The following is a 16,790-nucleotide window of genomic DNA, read 5'->3' on the forward strand; positions in this document are numbered from 1 at the left end:
AAATGGGTGCCGCACATGATTTCAGCATGTTGAACACAAATGAACTGCAAGGAACGTTAACCATATCAGAGCTTACATGGTGTTGTCAGACACGTGCACCACTAAAAACAAAATGCACAGTAAAATTGGTACTTCCTTCCTGAGGACGTGCTTCCTTCAGTTCAGTTAATGTTTCATGCTGCTGTTGTACACGTCCATTAGATAGATTACCTTGTTCTCAATGCTCAACCATGATACAGTTGTAGACCTGTCTCGATAACTTTTCAAATTCTCATCTTGCAAATCTAAAACAAACTGCTTTAACGTAGAAACTTTTTAACTTTGATGCACCTTATCTGGTAGCAGAAAATAACACTTGTAGGCTAAACAATATGATCTGGTGTTAAATTTTTTGTAGTTCTCCACAACTCCACACATTCATATCCCAGCTTGTCTAAAAGTTACTCAAAGTGCTCCTTGCTTGTTAACACTGCATGAGCTTAGAAATCTACATCCTCCCTCTGCAAAATAAAGCTGCATTTTTGTATGGCAACGACCTGTACGTCCTATCGTACACATTTAAATGTCATGGTTGTGTCAAATGATAAATGTGCTCCATTGAATATTTGTTGTAGTTGTTCTAAATTGTGGTGTTTTCCATACTTAAGTAGGTGTTTGTGATAAGTTATCTACATTACTTGGCTGTTTTTGTTTGCGGCTGACAGGCTAATTCAGCAATGTATCTTTAACTAGTAAGGTAGAATTTGTCTGTGTTCAGTCAAAACTGTAAAAACACAGAGTCGTTTTGGTTAGGACTACCATCACGGCTATAATAACTTCTGTTTGAAGTACATCTTCTAGCAGTCGATGATGTGTTAAATTTGGAAGTAGGACAGCCAGATCATCAAGATTCAAAAGCGTTATTGACTACCACCTTAAAATCTTTGAACACGTAATTCTTAGTTCATTGGACTAGGATTCCTTTTCATATGAACTGAAAAGGTATTTGATCTGAAATTGAAATTCACCAGAGTTATGTGTATTACATTTTTCTATTATGTTGTATATGTTTCTACAATTTATAGCTTATTTTTTCCCAGAAACAAACAACACATATATTCTAAAAACGAGAAGCATTGGGCAGTATTTTTACTGTGTTTACGATGTATGTGAGACGATTGTAGAAATTTACATTAATATCTACTTCCACAATGTTATAAAATAACAAAAGAAGCCTGTTGCCAAAAATTTCTTGTAAAAGTGAAGGATATACAGCTCATAAGGCCATCATGCAGCTGCATGTATTAATTATCTGAGTGTTGGTTCCAGACTGTGACAAATCTGACCTCTGACCTAAAGTGTGCAACTTCATAGGGTCAAAATATGCATGGTATTGAGTATGTTATAAATTATCTGTCCAAATCAAATGCTGTGTACATGAATGTCTGTGCATTCAGTCCTGTCTTGGAACTTGTGATAGGCAAGCAACATGCATGTACATCAGAGCAGGTGCTTGTGGATTGACACACTCTCTGTTTGACATGAGTAATCCAGGTTATTGCATACATCATCGTGTAGATCAGCTTTAGTTATATGCAGTAAACAAAATTATTTGCTATTTCAATCAGCATTTGTCAGTTAGTCGGTGAATTAAGTTCTATATTATAATTTTTAAAACTGTGCGTCCGTAAATTCAGATATTGAATGCGTGTTTTACACAAACTGGGTTGTCACAACTTTACGTTCAGGATTTTAAAAGTCCGTGTTAAATAGCTTAAAGTTGTCTTGTGTCTCACTCTGCATTAGTAGCTTCCTTGTTTAATTAAAAATACAAATGTATCTGTTTTGATATTTTCAGATAAGATGGGAAAAGAACATAACGTTAGGAGAACCTCCTGGGTTCCTACACTCCTGGTGGTGGTAAGTCCTGCTTGTTGATTTCATCAGCCATCCAGATGTCGCATTATAAAGCGGTTTAAGAGAAAATATAACAAATATTAACAATATAACCTTAGATATTCCTGCAAATGGATGGAAACAGACTTCATAGACCATAGTTTCTTTCTGATGTGCTTCGTACCTCCTTGGGATGGTTGAAGTTAAAGAAACCATAAACATAATGTTGTGTCACCTGTACCCTATGCTTTTCAGTTTATATAGCAAAAGGCATAGCAGAGTACACATGACATCGCCAAGACAACAAATTATGCCTCTTTGGGATGTAGAAATAACTTGAGTCTGATTGGCTAAAATTGAGAACATGGTGGCACTTCAAGATACATATGGTCTAGTGCTATCTTTGTAGTTTAAATGAGATTTGGAATGGGAATGTCTGATTCTCTGCTGGAGTGATAGTTGCTATGGTCACTCTACCAAGGCCACCGTAAGGTTTACCATTAGATGTTGCATTGTCCAGAACCCAACAAAACAAAGGCTTCTGCTCTTATAATGTCTGTTGTGTATACCTGGTACGTTTGTTCCAGTTTAGCCTGAAACTGTAACTGTAAGTTTTGTGCTTCCCACATTAGACACAATGTAAGCATACAGCGTGTACTTGGGTCTGCGAATGATTTCGTGTATACTGTGTGGCAGCATGGTTGAGTGGATACGTGGACATCTGACAACATCACTATAACCAATCTGCACTCCCTGCTTTATAGGGGACAATAATAAAAGTCCATGTATCAAAGAAAAAAACAAAAAAAGACAAAATTTACATGTTACTAATGGCAGAGGAGTGTATATATATATATATATATATCTGGTCATTGGTCTTGTAGTACTGTCAGGAGGTTCAGCAGTGACTTGTTGTACATACACATAATGTGCATACTGGTGAACTTTTTGGTGGGGTGATATTTAGGCTACTCATTATTGTGGACCTACTATTGCTTTATGTAGGCCAGATATTAAGAACAGAAAATTCATGTAATTCAAAGAGTAGGATAAAGAGTATTTGCCCCTTGCCACCAGGCGTCGCCACCATTCTCAAAGGTTCAGATGATGTCACTGTGGTGTAGTCATGAGCTTGTAGTCATTACAAAGAAACGGAAAGGCAAGTCTAAATTGGAACATCAATTTTCTGATCGCCATTATTTCTTGTCACATAAATAGTAGTCTTCTAGATAGCACAGTGTAACAGATGTGCTCTGAAATTGCTGAAAGTAACATTTCATACTAGAGTGAACCCCCCCCACCCCCACCCTGCCTTTATACGTCTTGGTTTTATACGTCTTGGAAAGTATGTTAAGAACAAGACTTTATTTTATATACTAAGCAGAGCATTGTTGTATTAGTGAAAAAATGTGGTGTAAAGTTAAGCAGAAATTTATATACTATTGAATGGCATTTCAATTTTTAGTTCACAAATTTCGCTCTGGATAGTCCGGTCGATAACATGGTAGATTGTCTGCTTCAGGAGCGGTAAATCCAGGGTCAATTCTGGGTCAGGTCACACCTAAGACTTAAATGAGGAAATTGTAGCTTCTTCGCTTGGCATTAAGCATTAAGAGGACAGTGCAATGACTGGTTAACTCATATCGGTATCATGGCTTAGTCAAGGCGTCTTACCTGCCTTCGGCAAATCATTTCAGTGAAGCAGCACTAGATAAAAGAGCGATACAAATCCGTCCTGCAACAAGGAGGCTCATTACACATTCATGCGCTCTAAGGACTCCTTTGTTGTCATATGAGTGAAAAATTGTTAAGTAAATTGTCAAGCACTCACTCACTCACGCACTCTGGATAATCATGAATTTAGAGCATATTTTCATTCATCTTTTATTGATACAGTGTAATTCTGATTTTTGTTTCTCAGGGTCTTTCTAAAGGCAATACAAATCCTTTCTGCCTTTGTCTATGCCCATTTTTCCATCACTACTCATGCAAACACGGTCTGTAATGTTGACCAGTTCCATTGGTGCTGTGTATAAAATGTACATGTAGATTTACTCTGGTTAAGAAATCAGAGTGCTTCCTTTCCAGTTTTCAAACATGGGCAAGTATCTCTTCTGTGTTAAGTTCACCAGGGTTGCGTCTTGATATCCCACTAGCTAAACCTAGGTGATGTGAAGGTCTGAGAGTTCAGTCACTGAAATAACGAATCTGAAAGTTCAAAATCATTACGAGTTGTGTATGCATAGCTATGCAATGTGTACTGTGTCCATGTCTTCGAGAGTTGTCTGTTGAGATACTTGGTAGCCGGGGGTATTGCTGTAGGACATGGCGGTTGCAATCCTCTGGTGGTGACCTAGATATTTTGTGATGTGCATGTACATACTGTACACATGCGCAGATTGTAATGAAGTGCAGTGTGTTTAACTGTTTGCAATCCAGAGCCAGCATTTGCATGCTGCAGTTTTACCAGTCCATTGATGCACACCAGATATATGTGTGAAAGATTAAAATAACCTTTTTTCATGTACGTGCATGTTGTTATCTCTGATTTCGTGTTCACTCATTACCAGACCAGAGTTTGCATGTATTTTTCAGCCTAACATACCTGCATGTATTAATACATGTTATGGTTGACAGTGGTCAGCTGATTGCATGGTTAGTATTTATAGCCTTGAGTGAGGTATTTATGGGTTCAGCAATGGCTGGTGTTGACATTGTTTCCTTGAGCCCTGTCACAAACGTACATGTAGCTGGTGTAGAGCGTTGCACACTCTATTTTAGGAACATCTAGATTTTTATGGTCATGTATGCGTACAACGATAAATCTGATTATACAGTCCCCTGGCCAACATAGAACAACATGTATTTCCTCTTCTGCCTGTGAAGTTGATGATTCGCAGGAAGGATTACTGTAAAGTATTTATCATATGACTGAGTTTATGATAAATATATATATTCACGTCAGTTCACGTCAACAAAATGTGTAAGATTAAAAAGAGGAAACCTTTCATGAGGATCATACAGGTACATATCATTTGCTCAAGTTCTGTTTTGTTGTGAGATAGGTCTCTCCAGTTGTACATGGGAAGGTCTTCCGGCAACCTGCAGATGGATGTGGGTTTCCCCTGTGCTCAGTCCGGTTTCCTCTCGCCATAAGGCTGGCCGCCATGATATAAGTGAAATATTCCTGAGTATGGCATAAAACACCAATCAAACAGATAGCTGAATAATAAGATAGGTAAACTTTGATGTAGCGAATAATAAAGGGCGATAAGTAAATAGGGCTCGGTACATTAAATTGTCAATCCCCAAGATCGCTGTCAAACTACATGTAGTCGGTGGAAATTTGATGGCTTTGAAAGTATAAATTTAGTTTTGGTCAATCACCTCACCTGTGATGTTACCTACCTTCACAGGTATGTTTCATACATGTAACTACCATAAGGCATGCTACATGACTTGAGCAGTCTGTTCTATCTCTTGGGAACTAATAATGACTAGATGACTAGATCAGCTATTGGCCACCTTCACAGTGGGACATGTTCTTCTTCTGGCTGTCCATCAGTTACATGTTTTTTTTTTCAAGATATCTTGAAGACTTTTTAACCAACCAAGTTCATATTGACACTGTTGCTATTCATCATGAATTTGCTGGACATCAAATTATCGTCTGAAAGACAGCAAAGGGACGGTTGGGAACTATTTTTGGCAGTATGTACATGTAATGCAATATGGCTGCGGTCAACCATCTTGGATTTTTTGGCTTTCACATTTTGTCTTACAGAAAATGGCCATTTATCTCCTAATACATCTTACACAGTAGCATTTGACTTGTCAGCTACAAGTACTAATCTTGGACTGGTTTCATGAAGCTTACCTAGCGTTGAGTTGCCCTTAGCTAAATACTCTTTATATCTCTACAACATACGTTGTCATGGTAGTTAAGGGCTTACTTAGCTAAGTGAGCTTCATGAAGCTGGCCCCTGAACTGTTAACATTCACACTCTCATCTCCTGGACAGGAGCTCATTTTTTTGCTTCAGCCTCAAAAAGCGCTTCCTTGATTTACCCTGATCGTCGGCATGAACGTGTGTGTTCACTGTCTTGGAACTTTTTCATCCAGGCATTGCAAACAGACCATAAATGATAATCTCATTGCTTTTTAAAGGACTGCATCTTCTGTCTTGAATCTTATTGTATATGTATGAGTGACCGCTTTACCATTTGAGAGTCTTCTCTTTACCAAGGTGATTCATCGGGTGGGTTGAGTATCCTTCATTTGAGGAAACTGTCACTAAAGACTGAATTACCGTTAAACTTCTGTAGAAACTCTGTAGATGAGTAAAGTGGAGAATTCATTTATCCAAAGGGAGACTAAATACAGTATAGTTTTTGAACACAACAATTTGGACCAGCTGACCATTAGTTAGTTTTTTAGTCTTTTCTGTACTTTGCCTTATGGGTGGACTTTCGCAGTGTTTGTGTGTTTTTGTGACATCACAGCAGTGTCCCATCAGGCCAACAGCATGCCAAACCTGGCCATATGTCAGACATTGTATTGTACATCCATAACATGAAGTTGTTCAGTAAGTAGCAATTAAAATTCATGTACAGGTGATCATGTTGAAACTTTTAAGAAGTACGTTTACATTGAACTTGTATGAGTGACATAAGTAAGTGTGTTGTCTTGGGTTATTACACAAGAAACAAATTTTGTGTCACTAATTCTTCATGCACACTTTCTTCGTAAGAAATATCACGATTTGCACCAATATTGCCAGAATAGCAAGACAGAACCTTTTTGTCAAATGAATGTGGTTGAAATACTATTGAACAACTGTCAACCAAGTACAATTTGCAGACATCAGACCAAATTAACAAGTTGGTTTTGGTTGATTGATCGATTGATTGAGTGATAAATTGATTTAACCTCATACTCAAAAATGTAAATAGCTAAATATTTTGAAACATTTTTCACATATTTCTCAGGAAATTTCTTCAGTGTTTGATTGCAGTGATTTGAAATGTTTTTAATCAAACATTTGTCAACTTCCTTTAATGAGTAAATAATTATGCCTTAGTTTCTATTGACCTCCAATTACAGTCAATACTAGCCCTGACATAAACAGTTGGGTCATGCTAGAATCATGTTGTATTGTCTTGCTTATCTGACTTTTTTAAAAAAAAGGAAAGGTTTGAGGTAGAGAATAGTGGGCTGTCCCATTCAGCCACATTCAACCTAGGTCAAGGTTACTAGTCTGATTGGTGGAGGGGGGAGCTTCCGAGGCCGAGGTGGTTAGCAGACCATATATTAGTCAGCATAACTTGACCAATTGTTAAAAACAGGATATTACTGTAAAGTTTTTATTGGGATGTGTATGTCTTTGTGCATATTACATTTTATTACCGTAAATAACAGAATTCGTCAGTCTTTGCATATTACATTTTATTACCGTAAATAACAGAATTCATCAGTCTTTATGTAGTACACTCAAGGTGGTTAGTGTGCCAGTGCTGCTTCTTGGCTCAGGAGCCTCTCGCAAATGCAGTTGCTGTGAGTTCGAGACCAGGTCATGTTGATTTCCTCTGTCCTGGGAAGGTTTACCAGCAACCTGCAACATTTCCTCTAGGCTCTGCCTGGTTTCCTCCCACCATAATGCTGTTCGCCATTGTATAATTGAAATATTTTTGTGTATGGCGTAAAACACCAATCAAATAAATAAATAAGTTGTGTAGTGGGATCTGTGTCACAGGAAATATTAAGGATGGTATCTCAAAAGTATCGCACGATTTGAGCTCAGGTTTTGTATACCTATTTAGTACAAGCCGTGGGTATTAATTACTGCAAATTACAAATTCACAACAGTCTCTTTTGTGTAATTGTTAGAAGCCATTAATGTTAAGGGTGGTACCTCAAAGAGTACATGTACTGACACTTCATGTATTGAGGGGAAGTTTTGCTCCTTCATCTGTCTCCAACAAGCAAGGTGTTTGGTTGGTTTTTTTGCCATATTTCTTTTTCTCTCCACGCTAATTTATTTGAAGTTCCAAACTTTTTCATAAACCACAGTTAAAACGGAGAGAATTCCCTAATGCTGCCGGCCCTACTTTTTTCTGATAGGGTTGGAATACAAGCAGCAAAGACCTTACAGACACGTAAATATAATACTTACTCCCTTCAGCTCACATTGCTCATGCCATCTTGGGGTATCAAAAAACTGTCCATAAAACTCAGGTAGCCGTTTTATGTGTTCCAGCCTTCATTGAAGATCACTTGTCTTCTGCCATTATTGCATTCATTGTAATATAAGTCCATACATGTACTGTAATTTTTCAACCTTTTCGCATGTATGCAAAGCGTTTATTCAAGCATGTTCAGAAGGCATTATTCTGTGGTGAGTGATAAATTATGCTTTTTATGAAGCCTCGAAACTGGCCAACCCACCTATGTAGTTTTGTCTCCAAAATCAAATTTAAAAAATATGGATAAAATACTCTGTAAGTTGGTCTTTCATATGGGAAAAGGTTGAGGAATTAGGCTATACATGTATATGATTGACACGCTCAGAAAAATTTCCAGTTACCTGTTAGAGGTTGGTGCTTTTTCTTGGGCACTAGGGACCTTGATTTCTTCCACCCCTAGAACTGACCAGCATTGCATTATTAAAGAATTGTTGAGTATAGCGTTCAACAACAATCCGATAAAGTGGTACTTTCAGCCATCTTAACCATTGGTATGGATTCCGTGCATACCTGTAGAAGAGAAGGTCTTAATTTATTATTACAATGAAATAGGTAGCTCAAACTTCAAGCAAGCACCTGTAGTGGGTTGAATTTGTCCATCACTAGGATCAGAATAAGCACGAAGAAGAAGAACAAACTGGTAGATTGCACAGTTGAACAATTTGTAAATTATTTTATTTTGCTAGCATTATTTTGATCTGCTGCCAGGTAGACTTGTAAATCCCCACTGCGCATTAAATCTGTCTGCATTATCTGTCAGTGTAACTAAACAGAGGTATGGACAAATCCACACCAGTGCCCCGGTCTTCAGGGGCACTGGACATGTGCACATGGCATGTTTCCTGAATGGGATGCAGTTGATTGTTGTCCCCTCCTGCAGTGGCATTGACACCTGTCCATACTGGCTGTTCTTTTGTTTGAGTCTCCCTCCCTCTCCCTCGCCAGCCTTTGTCTCTTAGAATAGCCAGGTGGGTCGGAGGACCTCTGCCTCAGCTGGGCTGGGACTGTGTGGTCTGCTGTACAAGTGTAGCAGGTTCACATCAGGGGCTTCTTGGAAATCCTGGGATGTTTTAAGGAAATAAAGCTTATGGTCTTTTCTTTCCTGGTACTTCTATCTGGATGTATTCACTCATGTAAGCATGGCTCTGAACGTTTACTGTCAATGACCAAAAATTTCAACCCCAAAATTTTCGTGTTTAGAGGCAAATAAATGTCCTAAAATAGCAGTTTTGGTGTTGAAACACTATCAGTATTATCCTACATGTACATTTGTCTTCCAAACAAACATCAAAACATTTTTTGAGGAACCAGAATTAGGCAAAATGTGTAAGTTAGTCTTGGCCAAAATTGAAGGTAATTCACTATATGTTTGCTGCTTGAAGTTTAGATATATATATATATATATATATATATATTGTGATTTTCTTTTCTGTGGAATGTACTTCTTGATAGTTTTAAAATGACAAAGCAATGGTACATATACATGTTCATGTACTTTTCAGTGGTTTTTGTTTATTTATTTTTTTTTTTGGTTATTTATTTCTTCATTTTGTAAGCTCAAATGTACATGTACTCTGGACAGTGAGTCTATACACTTTTTTTTTAATATAAACAATTTCGAAATAAAAATCTTTGATTCTTACATGTTTGGTTAACTTCTATTGTTTTTGAATGGGGTAACATTGATATCTATTTTTTTCGAATGGGGTAAGTGTGTGTGGTTTTTTTTTTTTTGGAGTAGTTCTGCGTTTCAGTAATAGTTTCATTCTTAGCTACTAGCAGTTGACACTGTTCCTGCTGCAACAGGAAGAGTCAGGAACAGTGTCGAAGTTCTGCTAGTAACTAAGAATGAAAATGTGTGAAATGATATTCATCGTGGAAAGAAAGGCAATGTGGTCTATTAGTAGCCAGGGGTTTAATAGTAAGTGGGTTAGATTCTAATGTTAACAGATTAATCTGTATTCCCACCTTAATAGTTTACACTTAAAGTTCAACTCTTGTCTCGTCAGTGTTTGTCTAGGACTCATGTCTTCAGATGCCCTCTTCAGATTCAAGTGGTTATGGTTTCTGGGCTCGTGGGAGGCGTGTAAGTGGTCGAAATTCCACAATGGCAAAGTATGGTCACATGTACAGATGTGACTTGAAAGAATAAGGATATTTAACCATTTACATGTAACCATAACAATTTGCTACTTTTACCCAAGGTAGTTTTGTGCAGTAGCTTCCCTTCGTATGAATCTTGGTTATGGATGTACGTGAGGGCAAGAAAGGTTTAAAGAGGGCAAGAAAAGTTTAGAGAGGTCAAATGTTATTTTTTCTGCAGAACTTGAAACCATTAGTGGTGGAAGTTGCTTGGTGTAGAGCTGAAGCGAGTAATGAATTTTGGTATTTATCAATTTGGCTCAGATAATTATGCCAACATTTGTTTCTTCCCAGATTAGAAATAAAAACTGTTTACTATCTACCTGTGCATGTAACTGACTTTCATCTCAACAGCTCCCAAACTCTTTATGCACTGTGAGGTTAGAGCAAGGAAATCTGACTTGATGGCTCAGTGTCAGTATAATGTGACTGGGTGGGGTGTCATTTCTGGTGTTTTCGGCATGATTTTTCATAACTACAATATATGTTGTGAAAATGTTTCTATCAAACAGTCAGCGTATTCTTTAAGAACTTTTTGAGATTGTCAGAGATGATCTTGGTAGGACCAGTCAGCCATTTGTCATATAAGTACAACACTCATCATTGCGAATTAAGTGTAATTTAATATTCCCTACATAGGGGCTGAGGTGGTTAGCGTGACAAGGTGGCACAGTGACTCAGGAGCCTCTCACCAGTGTGGTTGCTGTGAATTCAAGTCCAGCTCATGCTGACCACCTCTCTGGCAGTATGCAGGAAGGTCTGCTAGCAGCCTGCGGATGGTCATTCCCCCTGTTTTTTTCCTACCATAATGGTGGCCGCCTTCGTATAAATGAAATATTACCGCCTAAAACACCAATTCAATAAATAAATAAATATTTCCTTCATAATTCAACATGTGTTCAATTATTTGGTGTGAATAAGGTTATTGTGAGCAGTAGCAAGTATAATTACTTGCCCACCTAGTGAAACCCCAACCGTAAACCCACAACCTCCAAATAAGTTCAAACTTTTGTTGTGGCTCGGATCTACAAATGTCTGCAAGTTTTTCAGGTGCCTTACAAAGTGTAATAGTTTCCCATGTAATAGTTTCCCAAAGTTCTTGCTCAGCTTTCTTCATTTATATGTACATGTGCATGCACAAACTTGTATCTAAAACATCCCCTGATTGAAAGTTCATAGAAACCTTGCAAGATGTTTCAAGGATTTGATCCTTGAGTTTTCACAGAACTGATATCTGTTTAATCTGCTGAATTTTTCATTTTTTTGTCTTTTCAGTGTATTCTGGGATTTATACTGTGCGGCGCCAGAGAGGAGGGACACGTGCGACCATTCTAGTGAGGCAAAAGCATTTCATGATTATGTAAGTCGTCTTACTTACTATGTACAATATGTATTGCTGCTGCCCTTTGGAAGTATATTTCAGAGTTAACCTTTGTTGTGTGTACAATATCAAGTTTTATGACTTCTTTCAGTCATAGTTTTTATGGTCTGGGAGGAAGCAACTCGATATGTCGAGCAAGGTTGATACATGCTTTCTTTTTGCTGATTCATAAAGCATCATTAACTTTTATTTCATGGAGAAAACGTGCATTGTCGCACAAGGGCTGTTCAGACTGTTACAGCATCTTGTGCTGTGTCAAACGCCAATCAAATAAATTAATGAACGAAGCATTTCAAGATCATTCAGGATTTCGACAAGATGAACTGTTCATTTAGTTGCCAGAAATCACCTTGGTGTCCAACAGTGTTGAATTGGTAAAGTCTGTTGGGATTTTTGTGATCCTGTCTTGTTTGACTGGCTGATTCTTGCTCAGTGACCAGAAGTGTTACTAGTATGCAAGCTCTGTGACTGGTAATGAATGAGGGCTGCAAGCAGCTACAGTTTTGTGCAACTACACTTCCAAGAAATGGCTAAATCGTCATGTAGAACTGCATGAACTGGGTGTACATCGTTTTGATTGGTCAGCTGGAATAGATGCTGGCCATAAAACTAGCGTTGATGGTGGCAACGCGGAAATCAAAACTAGGTCAGAAACAAATGACACTCGCTGGATGTGACCGCTTCAGAGGTTTTGACGTCTGTAACGTCATAGATTACATTACATGACTTCTTGTGAGAAAAGGACTTTTGATCATCAAGGAAGGGGAAAATGTTGTTGGCGTGAGGTGACAAACGTTGGTGAAGAATTCATACTGACTTCTTCTTTTTCTATTATTGCACATTTGTGCCACTCGTAAGTCTGCTCCCGCAAAATTTACTGTATTTGTGACCTAGAACTCAAAGAAATTCACATGTATGGGTTTAAAGACTTGAAGTTTCCTACCACCAAATTACATACTTTAATGAGGGAGTGTAAAGTTATGATGGGACCCACTTTATAAATTTTAGGAACATTATTACTGATATTGAATGGTAACACTTGCATAGACAAGGCTGGTATTTGGTGAAATGTCATTGTGAGCTATTTCAAAATAATATTAAAAATTCAGCTGTTTTTCTTTTTGGCGGGGAGGGGTGCTAAAAAATCTCCAGGATAACTATGTAAGCCATTCTAGGAAAAAATTTGCCCGCAAAAAAGTTGATACATAGTTTTGAAAGGTATATTTTGCTTGACTTCCCTTGTTAGACTGGAAAGACTGTTTCACCACATGTATCGGTTTTGAATTCTGTGCACTTACATATATCTGAATGTAGAGTAAAGTACGCGTATGACAAATTATTTGTTGCCGTGTCAAAAGATTCAAAGCTAACAGTGCATGTACATGTACACGTGGAGTGGTATTCTTGTCTAGCCTTATACGAGGAATAATAGTATTGCGAGGAGGTGCAGGCATAGCACTGTTTACATCTGTATTGATTTGCCTTAACTCTGTGTTCGACAATTAGCCCAGGTGAGGTATGTTAGCTGTGGTTGTATACAGGTGTGAATGTCTCAAGGGCTTGCAGCCAGACACAGGTACATGTAAGAGTTTAGCAACAGTAGTTTGTAGACAGGGATTAATGAGTGGCCTGCACCTGTCTCATCTCCCCCACCGCCCCGATTTCCTGTCATTCAGTTGAACTGGGCTACCTTTGCTCACTTGTGCTTTTCTGCATGGCTGAACTTCATTGTCACTCTCAGGTACCTTGGACACTTTGATAAGGTAAACCTGTGTATGTACCTGTGTTTGTGGCCTACACGACTTCATGACATGTCTAGTTAGAGCTCTATGCATGGCTGACCTACCTGCTTACCCAAGCAGAGAAGATAACGGTTGAATAGAGAAAAGAAAAAAAAAATCAGCAAAAATCACAAAAAATACTACATGTAGAGAGTATGAAGAAAAAAAAATGTTCTTATGTTTGTCATCAGTTACTGTATTTTTACTACATTATTGTGTGCCTTGTAGTGTTGGCTGCCATGGACGTACTCCAGGTTTAGGAGGCAGTAGTTGGAAATCGCTGTATACTGGCACATATACATGTAGATCTTTATAGGTATACACATATAAAATGGTGTGGATTTTGCAGAAAGGTGGTTTCATCTGCAACTTGTGGGCTCAATGATCAATATTTCACATGGTACTGCATATTGTACACGTAGGTTTCTCTTGGCCTTTGATGATGCAGGTGGCAGGTGCTTGAACTCCATGTTTAACCTGGTAGGGATCAGGTGTTTGGAAACTAACATGGTGTAATACCTGTAGATATGGAGAACTGAGAACAAAACACCCAGTTCTGTTCAGTAGAAGTGGAGACAGGCATAGCAAGCTACTGTTGGGCCAGGGAAACAGTTTGATTCTGACAGAGCTGGATTGTCTTGAACCTTCCAAACACCAAGTAAAAACTCTATGGTCTGTGTACTGGGTTAGCCTGGTCGGTTTCACAAATCAGTTATGATTTTGAAATAAAATGTTACGTTTCAAATATGAACGATATATAATTCAATGTTCATCTTTTGGTGAGGTATAAATATGCTCTGCTAGTTCATCGATTGATGATCTATTGACCATCTTGATAAAATGTTTCTTGTTCACCAAACATATAAGCTAAATAAGCTAAAGTGTTGGCATCTAAAGAAGTATTTTGAGGCCTGTAAGTGCTTTTGAAGGCACATTGCTACATATAGTATCAAACTGTTGGGTAAGTACAGTAATAACTTAACCACAAAACAAAGCAAAAACAAGCTAGAATAAATATGGTTGTCAAAAACAGTGTACCTGTACCTAAACAATCCCGGGATATGTCAGTGTGTCCACAACTGTCTGGCTCAAATGAAATCGTGTGCCTTGTACATGCCCACACAGGTGACCGGAGTCTGTTATGCCTACTCGGGTGTCTTGTTCATGCCCACTTGGATGCCTTGTTCATGCCCACTCAGGTGACTGGAGTCTATTATGCCTACTCGGGTGTCTTGTTCATGTTAACTCAGCAGTCTGGTGGACGTTTTCTTGGGCATCCGGTACATGTACGTGCAATTCTTGGATATCTCCCAGTTTTTAACTGGCAGCACTTAGTGCAGAGTGAGACATTTATTTTATTTTATTCGATTGGTGTTTTACGCCATACTCCGAATATTTCACTTATACGACAGCGGCCAGCATTATGGTGGGAGGAGACCGGGGAGGGCCAGGGGGAACCCACAACCATCCGCTGGTTGCTGGCAGACCTTCCAACTTACCACAGGAGAGGAAGCCAGCATGAGCTTGAGAGAGTGAGACATATGCACAAGTATGCACACTGTGACCTCAATTATCCCCTTTTCTCAAACATATGTACTGTAATTCTTCAACTTTTTCGCATGTTTGCAATGCGTTTATGGAAGCATATTCTTAAGGCTTTATCCTTGGTAGACTGGTAAGATTATACTTTTTGTGAAGCCCTGAAATTATTGTGAAGCCAATCCAACCAATGTAGTTTGGTCTCCAAAATGTAATAACAAATGTGCATAAATTCCAATGAACGTTGCTCTTTCAACTAAGAAATGGTTGAGGAATTGGGGTAACCCATGCCTATAGTTTATGTACAAGTACATGTACACGTGTTGTAAAATTTAATCTGCCTCGATGACTAGCACTGTGGTAAAGGCAGCAGTAACAGGAGCATCAATCATGTCCATACAGATTCATCAGTATTTATGGATTTGTGAATCAGAACATGTTTGCAACTGAACCTGCAGAAGTTCAGAATGCACATGTGTAATGGTTGTTCAGCCTCTCCGTGTTGCAGACACGTAATGGTATGCCAGTTACCCTGTGTGGGAATGGTTCATTTTGAAAACTTTTTTCATTTTGGTTCATTTTGTACTTTGAATATTTCTTATAATTAGATACTTCACACACACACATACACACACATATATGTATGTATGTATATATATATACATATATATATATATATATATATACCTATAAATGTATAGGCCACTTCTCATGTCATCAACAAACTTTCGGTTTACTCAAGTGTTTTTAACAAAAGAAAAATAGAAAGTGACCCTAGAAAGCTTTTTTACCGGCAGATAAGAAAGCTTGTTTACTAACATATATAAGTAGCACAGAAAGCAGAAATTACCTGTCTCTCTCTCTTTTGGAAGGTAAAGATACATGCATGCACGCACATTCAACCATGTGAGAAAAGAGACACCTTATTCCTGTTAAACTTACATGTATGTTGGCAGAAAGAAGCTGACAAGATGTCCACAAAAAGTAGAAGAATGAAGTATTCAGGTTTCTGTGAGCATGCATGTACATTCTGCTGGAGATATCATACTTTGGCTGATAAATGTCAGAACAAGGGGTTGGGTCCTATGGTGGCTCCTGTCTGAAACTGAATTGCAGGTATGAGGGCCAGTGTCTGAAACTGAAGTATGTGCTCGTGTCCGAAACAGAACTAACGGTGATCTTGATTTTACTATAAATCACCTGTGATTTCATAGTGGCTTTCAGCATTTAATTTTCTGTGTACAGAAGGTGATATATTGGTGGAAATTGCGTGAGATTATTTGAATTAAAATTACTTTTTGCTGTTTCACCAACTCTGTACAGCAGTGATTAGTGGGTGAAAATATGAGATATGCGTTCCTGCTTCAAATTGTAGCCCAGTCATTCCTATGGTGCAGTGTGGTCTACATTTAGTTTTCCTCATGGTTTACATCATGTTGTTGTTGCTCTATGCTATTTAAGAATTCCTCTAGCCAGTTGACACATCAGTGTTACTGTCTATTCCTATTTCCTGGTCATCATGATCAGAATTCTAATATTGTGATTAAAATTATTTGTACTTCTCTGGATCTAGAATGTTGAGTTAAACCCTGTAAATCATTCATCAATTCAGTCATTCCTATGGATTTACTCTTGGCCACTGACAATATCAATTTAAAGTATATAGCAACTTGAAACACTGTGCATTTGGAAACCCAAGTTTGTCAGGTGCTTTTTATTTCGTTTTGCTAGGATCAGAATATATGTACATGTAATATGAAACTGAATTAACAGTCGCGTCCCATCTATGCTTGTAGAAAAACCAATACTTGTTCAACCTTATGATGCAGA

General features: G+C 38.2%; 1 protein-coding gene across 7 annotated transcripts in view; it reads left to right on the forward strand.

Moving 5' to 3' along the window:
- The window catches only part of LOC135469700 (single-stranded DNA-binding protein 3-like), a 97,930-nt gene that overhangs the window by 2,115 nt on the left and 79,025 nt on the right, over positions 1-16,790 (forward strand). For all 7 annotated transcript variants that reach the window (XM_064748258.1, XM_064748255.1, XM_064748256.1 and 4 more), the window contains exons 4-5: positions 1,838-1,899; positions 11,535-11,619. In XM_064748258.1, coding sequence (XP_064604328.1) covers positions 1,838-1,899; positions 11,535-11,619 — 147 coding nt within the window. The remainder of the gene's footprint in view (positions 1-1,837; positions 1,900-11,534; positions 11,620-16,790) is intronic.

The sequence above is a fragment of the Liolophura sinensis genome, chromosome 7 (assembly GCF_032854445.1).
Source record: "Liolophura sinensis isolate JHLJ2023 chromosome 7, CUHK_Ljap_v2, whole genome shotgun sequence".
NCBI lineage: Eukaryota > Metazoa > Mollusca > Polyplacophora > Chitonida > Chitonidae > Liolophura > Liolophura sinensis.